Source organism: Myxine glutinosa, chromosome 14, assembly GCF_964187855.1.
Source record: "Myxine glutinosa chromosome 14, kmMyxGlut1.1, whole genome shotgun sequence".
Taxonomy (NCBI): domain Eukaryota; kingdom Metazoa; phylum Chordata; class Myxini; order Myxiniformes; family Myxinidae; genus Myxine; species Myxine glutinosa.
Genome location: NC_136274.1, coordinates 8,411,202 through 8,430,267, shown reverse-complemented (window position 1 = coordinate 8,430,267; position 19,066 = coordinate 8,411,202). Strand labels below are relative to the sequence as shown.

General features: G+C 47.5%; 1 protein-coding gene across 3 annotated transcripts in view; it reads right to left on the bottom strand.

The window, feature by feature from the left end:
- Positions 1-1,688: 1,688 nt before the first annotated feature.
- LOC137439403 (histone-lysine N-methyltransferase SETD1A) overlaps positions 1,689-19,066 on the bottom strand; it is a 67,093-nt gene continuing 49,715 nt past the window's right edge. For all 3 annotated transcript variants that reach the window (XM_068135124.2, XM_068135127.2, XM_068135128.2), the window contains 7 exons: positions 17,662-18,957; positions 16,953-17,123; positions 16,650-16,670; positions 16,170-16,328; positions 15,864-15,983; positions 15,565-15,702; positions 1,689-3,142 (listed from right to left, as the gene is read on the bottom strand). In XM_068135124.2, coding sequence (XP_067991225.2) covers positions 2,969-3,142; positions 15,565-15,702; positions 15,864-15,983; positions 16,170-16,328; positions 16,650-16,670; positions 16,953-17,123; positions 17,662-18,957 — 2,079 coding nt within the window. In that variant the 3' untranslated portion in view covers positions 1,689-2,968. The remainder of the gene's footprint in view (positions 3,143-15,564; positions 15,703-15,863; positions 15,984-16,169; positions 16,329-16,649; positions 16,671-16,952; positions 17,124-17,661; positions 18,958-19,066) is intronic.

Here is a 19,066-nt window from a genome sequence, read left to right as displayed (position 1 = left end):
GTGAAAATGCACGGAAAGGGTTTTTGACGATTCTTCCAGAAAATGTAAAATAATTCCATAATAAACAAGCATTCTGAGTATTGCGCTGCAATACATGTCCCCGACCAAAGTTCAAAGTGCCATAACTTTGCCAAAAATGATCGAATATGCAAATTTATGCCCAGTTGATGCTGGTTTTCAAACTTGATCTGAGGTATGCTGAGACATGTGTGTCACGCCTCGCCTCGTTGATAAGCCCCCAAGGTCGCTCCGTGGAGCGGCCTGCACGTATTGTACTGTGTGAAATATATAAATTATTACCAACTCACGGTCTGAGGTACTAGCGATTCAAGAGATATCCATTTTTAAAAATATTTTCGTTTAATTAATGATATCTGCCAAACCACGTGCCCTATCGCAAATTACAAAAGGACATTTTAGTAGACTGACATGCTGAACAGATTTGTGAAGTTTCCCCTCGATTGGATCAAAAATGAGGGCGGAGCTCGGTTTTAAAGGTTCATGCTTAAAAACGTCATAACTCTGAAACCATGTGTAATTTATTATATTTTTCGGTTCACGATCAATAATTATCGATGTGTATATATATATATATATATGTTGCTCGGCTTGGCTCCGCCCCTCCGGAAAGGGCGCGCTGTGTCGCGCTGTTGACGTTCGCGAGACGAGGCTGAGGACGCGCAGTGCGGCTTGAGAACTCCAGAATAAACAAGAGATATCGATTAAAAAAAAATTTTTCGTTTAATTAACGATATCTGGCAAACCACGTGCCCTATCGCAAATTCCAAAAGGACATTTTAGTGCTGAACAGATCTGTGAAGTTTCCCCTCGATTGGATCAAAAATGAGGGAGGAGCTCGGTTTTAAAGGTTCATGCTTAAAAACGTCATAACTCTGAAACCATGTGATGCATGACGTCATGCTCGCTGGCTTTTTTGTTCGTCATGGGTGCTGATGCTGACGTCATGCTGACTTATTATATATATATTTAAAAAAAAAATATATATTTATGGGTATGCGATTCTGCCTGCAAAGTTTGGCCTCGATCTGTTCAGCCGTTGCAGAGAAAGAGGTTTTCGTGTTTTCACAAAAAACAATATGGCGACCGAACCACGTGACCTGTGACGTCATAATTACCATTAGAATATTCTCCAGACCGAGTCCATCATATGGTGAAAAATTTATCTCAATCGGTCCTATTATTGCAGAGAAATTGGTTTTTAAAGGAAATTAAAACTTAAAATGGCACTGAGTTAAGGATCATCAGAATTATCAGAATTACCAAAGTTCAAAGTGCCATAACTTTGTTAAAAATGATCGAAACGTCGTGAAGTTGGAACTTGGTCTGTAGCTTATCACGAGGAAACCATGTGCCAAGTTTGAAATCATTAGCATTAAGCGTTTAGAAAAAAAGTCCGGAAAACTGTTCTTTGCGTGACGGACTGACGGACTGACAGACGGAGGGACGGAGTGCAAACCTATAGTCCCCTCCGGTGTACACCGGTAGGGGACTAACAAGCAGCACGGGCTCCATTAAGTGAAAATGCACGGAAAGGGTTTTTTGACGATTCTTGCAGAAAATGTAAAATAATTCCATAATAAACAAGCTCTCGCTTTGCATCGTTAAACCGCATTGCAAATAGGCCCGGATAGCCAAGGACCCGACACAAAAAGCCATGACAGCAACGATGACAAAACGAATTGGAAATTTATTTATATAAAATGTTCTATCATACATTGGCCAATACCAGCTGTTAAACAATACACAAAAATATCAACATATTTACAATGGAAGGGAAACGAGAATGAAAAAGCGGAGGCTCAGTTATATAATAGATACCGTCATAATGTGGCTGGAACCAGGAAGCAGTGTGCGTTTCGAATAAACGACGTGTTAATAAATCCGATCCTCTGTAAACCAGTGGCCTATGTACAAGAGAATTGGGCGAGGACAGAAATCAAAATGCTGAAAAGAAAAAGTGCGGCAAAACGGCGAGCTTCGCCAACGAGAAATATTCCAACGAAAGGTTGGATCGGGAACGGGCGAAAGGGAGCTCCTCGAACTCGGTTTGATCGCCGAGCGCAAACCTTCGTCCTCCTCCTGCCTCGAGTGCAAAGCCACATTCGGAAGTAATTTGTACTTGGAACCTTTCGGCAAAGACGGAAGGGACAAGCTTATACGCAGCGCGGCATGAAAGACGAGAGGGTCGAACGTGACCTTCTCGCCAGAGAAGTGACCACATGACCCTCTCACCCCCAGACAAACAACCAATTCCCTCCGTTACTAACAAACAGCATTCCCTTGCGGGAGCGAAGTGCATCAAGTGCTGAGGTGTCCGAGCCATTTATCAGTGCCGTCTGCGGAACCTATTCCAAATCAAAACTTCCCTTTTTGTGCTCTCCTCTCCATGCCGTTTATTTTACCTCTGCTTTTTTTTTTTTTTTTAAACAAACTGGCAAATAAAGCAAGGAGGAAAAAAAAAAGTTGCAGACCTTGAGCTTCCAGTGGATTTAACACAAGTTAACTGTGCAGGTCATCGGGCTGTAGATTTGATACGGAAGATCGGGTTTTAGCTCGTTGACCACTCCGAGGGACACGGAAGTTGTACCGTAGAACCACCTCCTCTCTTTTCCATCTAACGTTGAATCGGCCAAAATGGAACCGACAGCACCAATCGCAATCTACATTGTCGAGTTGTTTGGAGTAGTACAAATGGCGGCCATCTGGCCTAAAAGCGGTGCGGGACCCACTCGCACGCCTCCATTCAGGGCGCTGAGATCAGAAACCAAGAGCAAGAATCGCAAGGGAATACAGGTGTTTAAAAATCATTCCCTAAGACTTGCTGCAAAGCGACATTCCAAAATATATGGCATGACAGAATGCAGCCAGGCTTGCTGCTGAAAACCACCATAGCAGGAAGCTATTACGGGCAGACACACCTCAACGACACCAGCAACCGTGGCACAGGCTAGTTCAAGGCTCCGCGGCAGTGCTCGGCTCCGCAGAGACATGGGATCTTGTTCTCTTCGATGGGGAACTTGTAGTCGTACGTGATCTCCTCGTTGATGGCGATCGGTTGCTTCGAGTAGATCACGATACGTTTCTGCGACTCCACGGCTATCACCTTGGCGTAGCAGTTGGGCTGAAAGACAGGATTAAAAGAGAATCACCTTGGGCCTTCAACATAAACTTAATTTCATGGGGGAGGGAGGAAAGTGGGGGAATCTGCAGCAGCAAATCCACCGCCCTCACCATCCCCTGCTTTTACATCATGGTTCAGGTATGCACGCACATACGTGCCGCCGCACCTTGTACACAACATTGAGCAGAAACCAACATTTAAGATCAACTGTCACCTTGCATTAGCCTCGTGGTGGCTTAACGGTTAAGGTGGTTGGCTTGAGATCTTAGGGTCCCGAGTTTGAGCCACTGTCACGCCGTTGAATCAACACCAGGAGGGTTGACTGAGCCTATCACCCTTCTAGGGTCGGCAAAATGAGAACCAGATGACTGGTTATAGATAGCTAGGCTGCATGCAAACCACCACCATGTTCCATTGCTGCAAACCAGATAAAGTGGTTCGAAAGGAGGGGATGGGAGTGGAGGTTTGAAAGCGTCTCCTGGGTCAGTGCACAGATGAGCAGAGTACGATTCGCATACTGGGCGAAACCTTGGGTAAACTTCCATACTCCAATTATAATCCTTACTGGTGCGCTCTGAACCTCTTGAGGAGCCGGCCTTACCCTTTCAAAAGGCATAAATTTGGATATGGCCGACCCCAGCAGGCCAAACGGGCCTCCGCGTGTCCAAAACCAAAACGTGTCCAAAATCCAAAACCAAAAAATGTATCCAAAATACATATAATGGACACTTCATGTACATACTGGATGTAGTCTATTTAATTGTGTTTGAATCACAGACGGTGAAAATAGTTTTGCAATAACGGGTCATTCATATTATTCTCACAGAGCACTCACTGTATGTAGAAGGTGAGACCCCAAATGCAGCAGCGAGCGATGAATCTAAATAAGTAGGACTCCAATTTGCGTACAACAGGTGCAAAAGGACCTCTGAGGGCTAATGGCTGACCGCATACAAGCCGAAACGTTGCTGGAAAACGATGATAACCTGGATAGGAGGAGCACCACTGAGGCCTAATGCTTTGTAAAGCCACATGACCAAATCGAATTGCTTGTGAAATGTCAGGCACATTCATAATGGAGTTACCCATCCAACAAAAGCACAAACACATTTGTGGTACCTTGCATGGAATAACTCGAAGAAATTCCTGTCCTAACCTACAAGAAGAGGCATCAGCGACAGCCACGCCCACAAAGAAACCAGGTACAACACTGGTAGTGTGAGAACATTGAAAAGGGAAAGTAAGAAAAGGCGATACATTTCAGAGAAGATGAAACCTGTCAATGAGCAGCATGGAGTTACCAAATCCCCACCAAGAAACCTGTCAATGAGCAGCATGGAGTTACCAAATACCCACCAAGAAACCTGTCAATGAGCAGCATGGAGTTACCAAATCCCCACCAAGAAACCTGTCAATGAGCAGCATGGAGTTACCAAATCCCCACCAAGAAACCTGTGAATGAGCAGCATGGAGTTACCAAATCCCCACCAAGAAACCTGTCAATGAGCAGCATGGAGTTACCAAATCCCCACCAAGAAACCTGTCAATGAGCAGCATGGAGTTACCAAATCCCCACCAATAAACCTGTCGATGAGCAGCATGGAGTTACCAAATCCCCACCAAGAAACCTGTCAATGAGCAGCATGGAGTTACCAAATCCCCACCAAGAAACCTGTCAATGAGCAGCATGGAGTTACCAAATCCCCACCAAGAAACCTGTCAATGAGCAGCATGGAGTTACCAAATCCCCACCAAAAAACCTGTCAATGAGCAGCATGGAGTTACCAAATCCCCACCAAGAAACCTGTCAATGAGCAGCATGGAGTTACCAAATCCCCACCAAGAAACCTGTCGATGAGCAGCATGGAGTTACCAAATCCCCACCAAGAAACCTGTGAATGAGCAGCATGGAGTTACCAAATCCCCACCAAGAAACCTGTCGATGAGCAGCATGGAGTTACCAAATCCCCACCAAGAAACCTGTCAATGAGCAGCATGGAGTTACCAAATCCCCACCAAGAAACCTGTCAATGTGGAGCATGGAGTTACCAAATCCCCACCAAGAAACCTATCAATGAGCAGCATGGAGTTACCAAATCCCCACCAAGAAACCTATCAATGAGCAGCATGGAGTTACCAAATCCCCACCAAGAAACCTGTCAATGAGCAGCATGGAGTTACCAAATCCCCACCAAGAAACCTGTGAATGAGCAGCATGGAGTTACCAAATCCCCACCAAGAAACCTGTCAATGAGCAGCATGGAGTTCCCAAATCCCCACCAAGAAACCTGTCAATGAGCAGCATGGAGTTATCAAATCCCCACCAAGAAACCTGTCAATGAGCAGCATGGAGTTATCAAATCCCCACCAAGAAACCTGTCAATGAGCAGCATGGAGTTATCAAATCCCCACCAAGAAACCTATCAATGAGCAGCATGGAGTTATCAAATCCCCACCAAAAACCTGTCAATGAGCAGCATGGAGTTACCAAATCCCCACCAAGAAACCTGTCAATGAGCAGCATGGAGTTCCCAAATCCCCACCAATAAACCTGTCAATGAGCAGCATGGAGTTACCAAATACCCACCAAGAAACCTGTCAATGAGCAGCATGGAGTTACCAAATCCCCACCAAGAAACCTGTCATTGAGCAGCATGGAGTTATCAAATCCCCACCAAAAACCTGTCAATGAACAGCATGGAGTTACCAAATCCCCACCAAGAAACCTGTGAATGAGCAGCATGGAGTTACCAAATCCCCACCAAGAAACCTGTCAATGAGCAGCATGGAGTTCCCAAATCCCCACCAAGAAACCTGTCAATGAGCAGCATGGAGTTACCAAATCCCCACCAAGAAACCTGTCTGAGCAGCATGGAGTTATCAAATCCCCACCAAAAACCTGTCAATGAGCAGCATGGAGTTACCAAATATCCACCAAGAAACCTGTGAATGAGCAGCATGGAGTTACCAAATCCCCACCAAGAAACCTGTCAATGAGCAGCATGGAGTTCCCAAATCCCCACCAAGAAACCTGTCAATGAGCAGCATGGAGTTACCAAATCCCCACCAAGAAACCTGTCATTGAGCAGCATGGAGTTATCAAATCCCCACCAAAAACCTGTCAATGAGCAGCATGGAGTTACCAAATATCCACCAAGAAACCTGTGAATGAGCAGCATGGAGTTACCAAATCCCCACCAAGAAACCTGTCAATGAGCAGCATGGAGTTCCCAAATCCCCACCAAGAAACCTGTCAATGAGCAGCATGGAGTTCCCAAATCCCCACCAAGAAACCTATCAATGAGCAGCATGGAGTTACCAAATCCCCACCAAGAAACCTGTCAATGAGCAGCATGGAGTTCCCAAATCCCCACCAAGAAACCTGTCAATGAGCAGCATTAATTTACAAAATACCTACCAAGAATTGGAAAGTTCTGCAACCTACTAAGAAATACCTACCAAGCTGAAATACCTTCCAAGCTCCATGCTGAAACACCTACCAAGAATCGGAAAGCTTGGATTGTGCGCATGCGCAAGATTGGAGGTCACGGCTCTTCAAAGCTGTCCATGTGCGCACGCTTTCGAAGTTAAGAAATTTTTCACAATTGGGTTTTTGTCGAAACTGTATATTTCTTTCGGTGTGTGTAACTATTGGTGTGTCTTTAATAGGATTCTCGGTGTTGGTTTTTCATACCCGTGTACAGAATCGTCGGTTAGTTCGTGTCGCATATTCTGAGGCCTAGTGTAGTACTAGTAGGCTACCGTGTCCGACCTTGGCTTGAGGCTTTGTTTTTGTCTCGGCGGGTCATCAATTGCGCTGCAATTACTTTCGGTCTCTGTTTTTCACGGTCTTTTCACCCCATACTTCCTTGTTTTAAAATCTCAACTCAAAAAAAAAAAAACCAAAAAAATATTTCCTTCTCTGTTCTTATCAGTTTGTTCGTTCTTATTTGTTCGTTCGTTCTTCGACCATGTTGTTCGTGATCACGTTGTTAAAAAATGTTTAAACTGTCCCCCGAAGAGCTGTATTCTGTCGTATACTACAACACCTTTTTCTTCTTCTTCTATAAAAGGATGCTTTCGACGCTCACCAAACTATTCATTCCAAAAAAAAATTCCATCTCTTACAGTGCCTCTTTCATGCATTCCCTAAACTCTCCAGCACTCCACCCATCCTTCAGCGTCCTCAAACGTATTTTTGACTCGAAGGTCTCAAGAAACTCATTTTGCAATAAATGTTCATTTCCCATTAATCGTACACCTTTCAAAATCCAATCACACCCCTCCCCTCCAAATCATCCCCATCACCCCTTCCCTCCAAAACTTCCCCATCACCCCTTCCCTCCAAAACTTCCCCATAACCCCTCCCCTTGAAAACTTCCCCATCACCCCTCCCCTCCAAATCTACCCCCTTGCCCCTCCCCTCCAAATCTTCCCCATCACCCATCTCTTTCAAATATTCCCCCTTGCCCCTCCCCTCCAAATCTTCCCCATCACCCCTTCTCTCCAAAACTTCCCCATCACCCCTCCCCTCCAAAACTTCCCTATCACCCCTCCCCTCTAAATCTACCCCCTTTCCCCTCCCCTCCAAATCATCCCCATCACCCATCTCTTTCAAATCTTCCCCCTTGCCCCTCCCCTCCAAATCGTCCCCATCACCCATCCCTTTCAAATCTCCCCCCTTGCCCCTTCCCTCCTAAACTCCCTCCACACCCCTCCCCTCCGAGACTCTCCCTCACTCCTCCCCTCCTACACTCCCCTCTCACCCCTCCCCCTCAAAGCGTCCTCCCCGCTTCTTCCCCCTTCCAACTTTCACCTTCATCTCCCTCAACCTTCTGCTTCACTCTTCCCCCTCCTCAAATAACACCTCACTGCGCCTCACCCAATCACCATCAAACCTTTTGTCCGCCCCATTCTTCCCTTTCGCCAAGCTATTCTAAAATCTCTGACACACCTTCAACAGCTCTCCCGACGACTTCCACATCTTACCCTATCACTCCCCCCCCCCCCCCTGTTCTGTATCCGATGCTCCCCCTTCCTCTTCTTTAACAGTATGGACCTCAAACATCCGGGGCCTTCGCTCAAACTTGACAGATCTCTCCATACAGGTTGCTTCTGACAAACCAGACGTGATCTGCTTAACAGAAACTTTCCTCCTTTATGATGTCTCTGATTCCTTGGTATCTCTCCCAGGTTACTCCCTCCTCTGGTATGATAGACCTGAGCCTCGTCCTGGAGGTGGGGTTGCTATCGTTATAAAAAACTCTCTTCCTCGCTCGCCCTGCACTGCCATCTCTCGACCTCACCCCCAGGAATACCTTTGGCTACGGCTTCCCGTTCGCTCCCACCTTTTGTTCATATGTGTGTTGTACCGTCCACCAAACAGTGATGACTCCATCTACATCTCGCTGTCTGATAATATGGACCAACTTCTACATATCTACCCATCCCAACTCTCTCTTCCTCATATGTGGTGATTTCAATTGTCACCATGCCAGTTGGCTGGGTGTGGGTACCTCTCTCACCAGCCATGGCTCTTCAGCAAAGGACTTCTGTGACTCACTGGGACTGACACAATCTGTCAATTTCCCGACCCGGATCTCAGTCAACGGAGCATCTTCTCTTCTGGACTTGGTTATGACTAACTTCCCCGAAAATGTCTGCTGCTCTTCTTCTGCTCCAATCGGCTCATCTGATCATGTGCTTGTTAAACTGGACATCTCTCTGACCATTCTCAGAGAGCCTCCTCAGCGTCGACGAGTCTGGCATTTCACTCAGGCCAACTGGCACGGTCTTCAAGCAGCCATCAATCATCTGGACTGGTCTCCCATCTCTACCGCCTCTGACATCAACTCATCCTGGGAATTCTTCCAAAGTAAATTGCTCTCTCTCATGCACAGATTTATCCCATCTCGTCTTCAGTTGTCATACCCTTCCTCCCGTCCATGGTACACGGAATCTTGTGGTGAGGCTATTGCCCAGAAACAACTTGCTTTCGTCTCCTGGAAAGCAAATCCAACGGAAGGAAATCTCATTTCCTTTCACAAAGCCCGAAACAAGTGTGTGTCCACCCTCAGGAGAGCCAGGAAACAATATCTCTCCGTTCTCAGGACCAAACTCTCTTATCTGTCTCCCTCTTCCAAATCCTGGTGGCGTCTGGTCAAATCTGTTTCTGGTGTTTGATCCCCCTCCATCCCCTCCCTCACCTCAAACGGCCACACGGCTGACTCCGCACGTGAAAAAGCTGAATGCCTCAACTCTGTGTTTGCCTCTAAATCTTGTGTCCCAAACCCATCCCTCTCTGTACCCACCGTACCCAGTCATACCCAGCTGCTCCTGGACTCTGTGTCCTTTCCTCCTGACGAGGTGGAAAAGTTTCTGTCAACCCTCGACTCTGATTCTGCAACTGGACCTGACGGCATCAGCCCACTGGTCCTAATATCCTGTTCTTCCGCTCTTTCACTCCCTCTCTCTGTTCTCTTCACCCTCTCTTTTGCTCAAGGTCATCTGCCATCTGCTTGGAAATCTGCCATCACCGCTTTGCACAAAAAAGGTGCAAAAACAGATCCCAGCAACTACAGACCAATCAGCCTTCTCCCAATTATCAGCAAAGTCATGGAATCCATCATTGCTTCAGATATGAAATCTTTCCTCTTCTCCAATGGCTTGATCTCTGATCATCAATTTGGTTTCAGACCTGGTCACTCTACTCTGGACATGCTGCTTCTGCTTTCTCAACAATGGATGGAGGTCCTCAATGCCAAACAGGAAATTAGAGCCGTCTCCCTTGACATATCACGTGCCTTCGATACGGTCTGGCACCCCCTCTGCTCACCAAACTCTCCTCTTTTGGTGTCCATGGAAATCTCCAGGCATGGCTGGCGGACTTCCTCTCTAGTCATAGTCAACGTGTGGCCCTGAATGGGTTTCTCTCATCTCCTCTTCCTGTTCAGGCTTGAGTTCCCCATGGCAGTGTTCTGGGCCCTCTGCTTTTTCTGGTCTTCATCAATGATCTCTCTTCCATCGTGACACATCTGGGCCCAGGGAACCATGACAAGTCGGCGTTTCCATCGACACATGGTTGGGTCTGTGGCTTATGGACCTCGTTTTTTTCGATATCATTCACTCATAATCCGTTTTGGACAACTGCTGGGCTCTTGGAAGCTGAACGCCGCATTGGACTTGACGGTAGAGAATCGAAAGGAGGCCGTCTAATCTGCTCGCCTCACGCTTGTTGTGTCTTCGACGCACGGTGTTCTTCACCGCCATTTTGGACCACTTCCCGCATGAGTGGCTACCCCAGTTTCAACAGCCACCAAGCTCCTGAAAGTACTCTTTGGGACGCCAAGCTAAGTGCCGGCTGAAGGGGTTTGTTTTCATTTTATCTTTCCCTTGACGCCGCCACCCCCGCCCCCCCACCCCCCAGAATTTCCATGTTTTAAATGTTTCCCGGTGTGTACCCTGGATAAGAATAGGTACACCGTATCCCTGCGTGTCGTAAGAGACGACTAAGAGGGTTGGCGTCAGGAAGGGCATCTGGCCATAAAAAAAACATTGCCTCAAAAAGGGAACCATGACAATTACAACTACATATGGGCAGGGTACAGCCCGAAGTGGAGATCGGTTTCTGAGGTTTGGGACATGGAATGTAGGGACAATGACAGGGAGATCAGGAGAAGTGGTGGAAGTATTGGTCAGAAGAAGAGTGGACATATGTTGTGTGCAAGAGACGAGATGGAAGGGAAGTGGTGTGAGAATGGTGAAGGGTAGGCAGGGACAGAAATACAAGTTTGTGTGGCAAGGGTGCCTGGAGGGCGTGAATGGTGTTGGTGTCCTGTTTTCTGAGGAGTTTGTAGACAGTGTGGTGAGTGTGACGAGAGTGAGTGATAGGTTGATGATGGTGAAAATGATGATTGGAAAGCTCTTGGTGAATGTCATCTCGGGATATGCTCCGCAGGTTGGTCGAAGCGATGAAGAAAAGGACAAGTTCTGGTGTGCGATAGAGAAGCTGATGGAAAACGTGAAAGATGAGGAAGTTGTTGTGGTAGGAGGAGACCTAAATGGACATGTGGGAAGGAGTATGGATGGTTTTGACGGAGATCATGGGGGTTACGGATATGGTGTGAGAAATGGAGAAGGTGAAAGGATTTTGGAGTTTGCTGATGGAGCTGATTTGTTGATTTGTAATACTCAGTTCCAGAAAGAGGATAATAAGCTTGTTACATACACGTCAGGTGGGTCGACGACAACCGTTGACTACCTGATGGTGCGTAGGCGAGATAGGGGGCACCTCCGGGACACAAAGGTGATCCCGGGGGAGGAGGCTGTTTCACAGCACCACTTGGTTGTCTGCGACGTAAGGGTGAAAGGTGCGAGGAGAGCTCGGCGGATGAAGTACCAACCGAGAATGAAGGTGTGGAGGTTGAAAGAGGTGACAGTAAGGGAGGCATTAAAAGAGAGGCTGAGTTGGGTCGAGGATGATGTGGTTGAGCTTGAAAGTGGTTGGATGTCGATGAAAGCTAGTCTGTTGGGAGCCGTTGGTGAGGTATGTGGATGGACAAAAGGACCACCGAGGCACTCGGAAACATGGTGGTGGGATGATGAAGTTGGAAAGAGGATTGACGAGAAGAGGAAGAAGTTCAAGGAGTGGCAGAAGGCAAAGGGTACGGGAGCAGAAACAGCAGAGCATGAAAGTTATAAGGCAGCCAGGAAGGCTGCAAAGAAAGAGGTAGCAAAGGCGCAGGAGGCATGTAGGAAAACGTTCGGAGAACGCTTGGATTCGGAAGAGGGTCAGAAAGCAGTATTCAAGATTGCAAAGCAGATAGCGAAAGAGAGGTGTGATGTGATGGGGGTGAGTTGCTTGAAGGATGAAGTGGGACAAATCGTTGTCGACCCAGATGGAATTAAAGGAAGATGGAAAAGATATATGGAAATGCTGTTGAATACAGAGAATGAATGGGATGGCAACATAGAGAGTAACCCAGTTTTAGGACCGGCAGAGAAGATAACTGAGAAGGAAGTTGAGGAAGCGATAAAAGCAATAAAAAATAACCACATTTAGAGGCCATTTTTCCCCGCAAAGCGGGGGTTGGCCTTTTTCGGGGACCGTGGTTGTTGTTGTTTTTCGGTCCCCTTTTTGAAGCAATGTTTTACGGCCGGATGCCCTTGCTGCCGCCAACCCTTTTTGTCGCCTTTTACGACAAGCAGGGAATTACCAGTGAACTGGTACTCAATTTGCCGACCTCGGAAGGATGACAGGCTGAGTCAACCCCCCTGGCGTTAATTCAGTGATCGACCGGGATTCGAACCCAGGATCCTAGGATCCTAAGCTGGCACCCTAGCCGCTCGCCCAACACCAAGCTGCAGCAATAAAAGGCGATACCAGGCGATAAAAGCAATGAAGGGTAGAAAAGCGGGAGGGCCGACAGGAGTTGTGGGAGATATGTTGAAGGCAGCAGGAAGTTGGGGTGTGAAGAGAATGACAGAGATCTGTAATCTGGTGGTGAAAGAAGGCCGCATTCCAGTGGATTGGGAACTGAGTACCCTCGTCCCTCTATACAAGGGGAAAGGTGACCCTTTGGAGTGTGGCTCGTAACGAGCGATAAAGTTATTGGAGCATGGAATGAAGGTATTGGAAAGGGTGTTGGAGAGGAGGATAAGGAAGAAAGTGAAGATCGATGAAATGCAGTTTGGATTCATGCCAGGAAGAGGAACGACAGACGCGCTTTTCATTGTGAGGCAGTTGCAGGAGAAGTACATGGAGAAGAGGAAGAAGTTGTTTCTTGGGTTTGTTGATCTGGAGAAAGCATTCGATAGGGTACCACGCAAAGTATTGACATGGGCATTGAGGAAGTTAGGAGTGGAGGAATGGTTGATCAGAGTAGTGATGGCAATGTACAAAAGAGCGCGCACAGCTGTAAAGACGAAGGACGGGAACAGTGGTGACTTTGAGGTGAAGGTGGGAGTGCATCAGGGGTCGGTACTTAGTCCACGACTATTTGTAGCTGTGATGGAGGTGCTGGCTCAGAACGTAAAGGAGGGTTTACCGTGGGAGTTGTTGTATGCAGATGATCTGGTGTTGATTGCGGAAAGTATGGATGGACTGAAGGTGAATATCGGAACGACGAAGGTGATGGCAAGTGGTAAAGCATGTGGTGAGGTGGAAAGAACTGGGAAGTGGCCCTGTGCTGTGTGTAGGAAGGGTGTCGGAGTGAACTCCATTCAATGTACAATGTGCGCTGAGTGGGTTCATCAAAAATGTAGTGGTCTGAGAGGGTCATTAACCAGTGTGGCAGCTACATTCAAGTGTAAGGTGTGCACAGAGGGAGCTGCAGATGGAGGAAATGTTGAGTTGGATCTTGGAGACGGCGTGAAGCTGGAAGGTGTGAAAACATTTTGCTACCTCGGAGACATGCTGAATGGAGAAGGTGGATCAGACTTGGCAACGGTTGCTCGAGTGAGATGTGCATGGAAGAAGTTTCGGGAACTGAGTGGCGTGCTGATGGTGAGGGGAGTGTCGTTGAAGCTGAAGGGAAAGGTGTATGCTGCATGTGTGAGAAGTGTTATGATTTATGGGAGCGAGACATGGGTAATGAACGTAGAGCAGCAACGAAGGTTGGAAAGGGTGGAAATGCGAATGGTTCGACGGATGTGCGGAGTATCGTTGAGAGAGAGGAAGACAAATGATGAATTGAGAAAGATGATGGGAATAGAGCCTGTGATTGATGCTGTGAAGAGGAACAGGTTGAGATGGTTTGGTCATGTGTTGAGGAATGATGAAAGTGACTGGTTGAGAAGAGTGATGGAAATGAATGTAGAAGGAAGCAGAGGACGGGGAAGACCGAGAAAGACTTGACTAAAGATGGTGGAAGAAGAAATGCGGGCATGGGGGTTAACAAGGAGAGATGCAGAAAATAGGGCAAAATGGAGAAGATTGTCATGGGGACCGCAAGGCTAAACCCCGCTCTAGCAGGGAAAATGGCCTTTAAAATGCATGTTGTTGTTGTTGTATCAATGATCTCTCTGACTCTCTTGAAAATCCTCTCTATCTCTTTGCTGATGACTCTACTCTCTGTCGCTCCATTCTTCATCCCTCAGATCGGCAGTCTGCAGCCTCCTCACTCTCTGCAGACCTGGACAAAATCACAGACTGGGCAAACAAGTGGAACATGTCTTTCAATCCTGACAAATCTCACACTCTTACGATGTCTCTCCGAAAAGACCGACTGGACAACCCTCCCATCCACTTTCTGAATAATCCTCTCCAAGAAGTTCTGTCACTCAAGCTTTTGGGTCTCACTATCTGCCATGATCTTTCCTGGGAAAACCACATTTCAAATCTGGCCTCCAAAGCCAGTCGCCGACTGGGCATCCTCCGTCGTGCGAAGTCCTTCCTTGGCACACCTGAGCTCCTCACCACATACAAGGCTTTCATCCGCAGCTCAATGGAATACTGCTCTCCCCTCTGGGCTGGTGCTCCTGCCTCACACCTAGCTCATCTTCACGCTGTTGAAACCAAAGCATTCAGAATCATTGGAATCTCCCGCGATGAAGATAACTCCAAGGGCCTCTCACTCACTCAACGCAGGCAGGTTGGTGGTCTTTCCGTCTTCTACCGACTCCTCTCTGGCCTTGCCCCCCCAGCTCTCTCTGGGCTCTGTCCCGCAAATATTCCGACAGGTCACCCAAGATCTGCTTGCAACCCTCTTATGGTTAAACTGCCAAAATCAAGACTCTCTGCTCACCTTCACTCCTTCATTCCTCTTTTCTCCCGCCTCTGGAACAAACTCTCTCACTCTCTTCAATCCCACTCCACCCTCCAGGTCTTTAAAACAGCTGTTCACCACCATCTCTTATCTTCCCCCATCCAAAACCTTGATCTTTTCTACCCACGCTAATTTCACCCCAATTCCACTTTTTTGAAATACCAACTTCTGTCCTGGAAGTCCTTGTGTTTTATACTTCTCCCACCCCCCCCCCCTCCTCCCCCCAAGCCCTCTCCCTCCCACACATCTCCCTGCTCTCAAATGTTGTGTTTGTGTGCTTCCCCTTCTCTCCCCATCTTGTCTTCCACTCCCTCTTTTTATATATTTTGTTTGTCTGGTTGATTTGTTTGTGAAGTAAATGTTAGCTCTTCCACGAGCCTCGATTCAGTATACAAAAAAAATAAAAAATAAAAATAAAATAAAATAAACCGCAACATAGCATAATCAAGTTCAACCTTATTCCGTGACCACATGAACAGCTGATTATATAACAGGACGAGGCAGGTGTGCACCAAATTCTCCCGACTTGCACCTTGTACGCACAAGTGCCAACACCCCTCGCCTTTATTCATTTTAAAACATGATGGTTTCGATCGTATAAATACTTTCAAGACTGATGTGAGAGTTCAGCATTTGTGGATGACCTTGTAGACTTACATTGCAGCTGTGGTTAATGAAGCGAGCCAGGTTTCCATATTTGGTAGCATCGATGATGGTGTCGTGGTCCACACGGAATAGGTAGCTGCTGCCAATTCCCTCCACCTCGTAGCGCTTCTCGCGTGTGTCGGCTACAACCTGGTGGCAAAACGGGAGAATGATGCAGACTGGCAAATGGTTGACCAACAAACCAACACGATGGTTAAAGGCATTTGAGGAATCACACAGGGGACCAGGGAAAGGCCTGTGTAGTTGAGGGTAGCAAAGGATCTGTTATTAACGGTGGTTCGAGAGATTACCTGCCGGATTTCCTGTCCTATGTACTCGATGACCATCTCATCTGCTGCGATGGCCTCCAAAGCAAACAGACCCCATTCGTGGATTCGACTCTTTGTGAAGCAAAGCTTCTTCTTTCGGAACTGTGGGGAAGCAATACGGCTGAACTTGCTGGGCCAAGATCACAAAAGCTCAAAGCGCGGAAATGTCAATGAACTTCCATTCTGCGGTCTGATATTTTTAATTTCCCCTTTCAATGAACAAGTTGAAAAAAACAATGTTGAACCCAGACACATATTTCAATGGAGGGGAGAAGATTGGAAACCAACCTTGAGCTGGTTGAACTTGAAAATATCACTGTCGGCCAAAACTCCGCTACTGCCAATGAAAGCGAGGAGACGACGTTGTTCTGAACGTCGTTCGGACCCTGAGCGAGCAGAGCTGGAGGTAGCCGAAGGAGCCTGCTGCGTCGCAACCGAGCTGACGCCCTGCGGAGAAGGAATAAAGGAAGTCGATTGGACACGAGGTGGTAGCAAGTCTCAAGCAGTGGGGCGATGCGTCAAAGGTGACAAGCGGCAGCAATGAAGCCCACAATTCAGCAATGCCGCACGCATCTTGTAGGTAGTGGAGGCGGCGGCCTAGGAGGCATAAATAGAAACAAAGAGCACCAATATTGCTGCGGAAATAACATCAAGACAGCCGTGCGAAGCTGGCGGCTAAAAAGCTGGTGGGAGCGCGATGCAGAGGCAAGAACACCACAAATTGGGGAAAACGGTCACAGGAGGATAGGTGAACACTCGGTTTCTCACCCCTTCGTCACAACGAACGAGCTTTCATGTTGTCAGCAGCACAGATGCAGCCACACAGGGAGGCATTGGAAAACACAGGAGGCAAGGTGCATTGTTGGCAGCAAGAAGTGCTACACCTGACATTGCTTGTGCTACTTAACTAAATATTGCAACTTAAATGTCTATAGACTGAGACTCCAAGAAGATTGCGTTGTGGTAAAAACATGAAAATTCATCGCAAACAAAAACAAAACCATCTGCGTTTCATGAACCATACAAGCCGCAGGTGAAACCACCAAACTACTGCCACATCAGCTGACGTACCTGGATTTGTGAAGGAGACTCTTGAACCTTATCAGCGTGCTTTTCGTTGTGGCTCAATTTGTAGAATCCCTCGCAGCGCGCGCAGCCTGACGCGTGCTCACGCAAGTTCTCGTCCTCCGCACGCCCTCTCTTCTTTTGCTTCCTGCGGCGAACGTCTTGCGTGCTCGTCGGTGCTTCGGAGTCAAGAATCAACTCCAGCTTTGCTTCCAATGCCACAAATCCCCAAAATAAATGCCCACATGCTCAATTGCAAGAACTTGGCCTAATCCAGTTACTGCCGGTCATGTGATGCTCATAAATCAAGCAGATCTGCATGGAGCACAAACTATACAAAATGCATCCAATTTTCCAAGCTTTGGTTGGAATGAATGAATGAATGATCGTTTTTAAGGCCAAGGTTGGAATTAAGGTTGGTTGGATTGTGGTTTAAGGATGGAATGTGGGGACCAATTGGTTGACCTGTGTTTGTGTTCCCAACTAAGTACTTGGTTCACAATTCTGGGATCACAAGTTCAAATCCCCTACACTGTGACAGGATCTCTCCATGTATTTGGAATTCATGTAAAAGCATATCGTCTACTCCATGAACAATCTACTCTATGAGCCTTACATCATTGAAAAAAACCCCAAAAACACAAACATTAATTTCTTTGTGAAAAAAATATACAAGAACAATAAAAATAGGTTTTCTAGATTGCAAAAGGATATGGCAGTGATAGACCCAGTGAGTGTCATTGAACCACACGGGGCTGCCCTCCTGCTGCAGCAGCTTGCTGTACGTGTCCCGTAGGAGTATAGAATCTTCCTCATCAATTCCCGCACTCCAGATGTCATACAAGATGGCCATTTCCTCAAGCTCTGTCCGAACCTCGAAGGCCTGATCCTTCTCTTTCGGTTCCTCCTCTTCCTCAAACTCTTCCTCCTCATCTTCATCCTCATCAACTTCGATATATTCCTCGAGCTGTTCTTGCTTTTTCTTTTTCTTCTTATCCAACTTTGGCAGCTTCCGGGCTGGCGATGCCACGGACGGTTCTGCCTTCGGGCGTTTGCCGAGGACCTCACCTGGCTCGGGAACATCCGCGACCTCTCCTGGCTCCCTAGTTCTTCGAACCTCCGAGTCACTGATCACCACCTCCTGGCTCACGTAGAGCCGCATGGCTGCTTCAAAACCTTGGCGTTCTGCCAACCGCCGTTGTCTATCCAGAACAGCCTGAGCCTTATATGCGGCATCAAACTCAGGAAGCGGTGTTGGTGTCCTAGCATAACTATGCTCCACATGAAAGGTCACAGCCTGATCTGTAGCGGGTACCGTTGCCTCCTCATTCTCCTCTTCCCACATCAGTTCCGAGGCCTGACCGTCAAGAAATGGAGTACCAGGTGGCTGCATTACCGACGCAGCCGCAGTGGCGAAAGCATCAAGGTCGAGGCTAGTAGGAAAGCTTGAATTAGACAACCAGAGCAGTGAGGAGATGCTCAACTGTTCCTTCCGGCTTAACTCTTCGCCAGGTAGAACTCCATTGTCGGTCATGGATTCATCATCATAATCATCCTCTAGGCTTCCAGCACCTGGAGTCCGAGGAACGCGATCTGGAGATAGCTGTGGGATGCCATATATGTATGGCGAGTCACAATCTCCTCGACGTGGTGATACCTCCAACGGCCGCGTTTTACTCCGGAGTCGGTGCTCGATGAAAGGTGACCGAACCAGTGCTGCATGGTCAAGTGGGAGATTAAGGATGGCGGCAGTGGTAGCAGCATCAATGGCCGCAGGCTCATGTGGAGGGGAGTCCATGCGGCCAGGCGTCGGAGGTGGTGTCGCTGGAGAAGCTGTTGGCTGAGAAACAGGAGAGGCCGGTAGCGAGATCTCAGAGTCTGAGCGACCGGAGGTAGGTTCGCGCCCTGGTGTTCGAGGTAACACATCAACCACCACAGGTGACTTCATTGTGGTTTTGGGAGTTTCAATAATGTGCTCAGAAATGTCCGGCTGAGCAGGTGTGCGTGAATCCTAGGAGGAAGTTCAAGGTTAAAATTGGAATAATTTTAAAAAGGACACCAACACACCCAAATCTCATCTACGGTCATTTTAAAAGTAGAATAAAACAACAACAAGATCA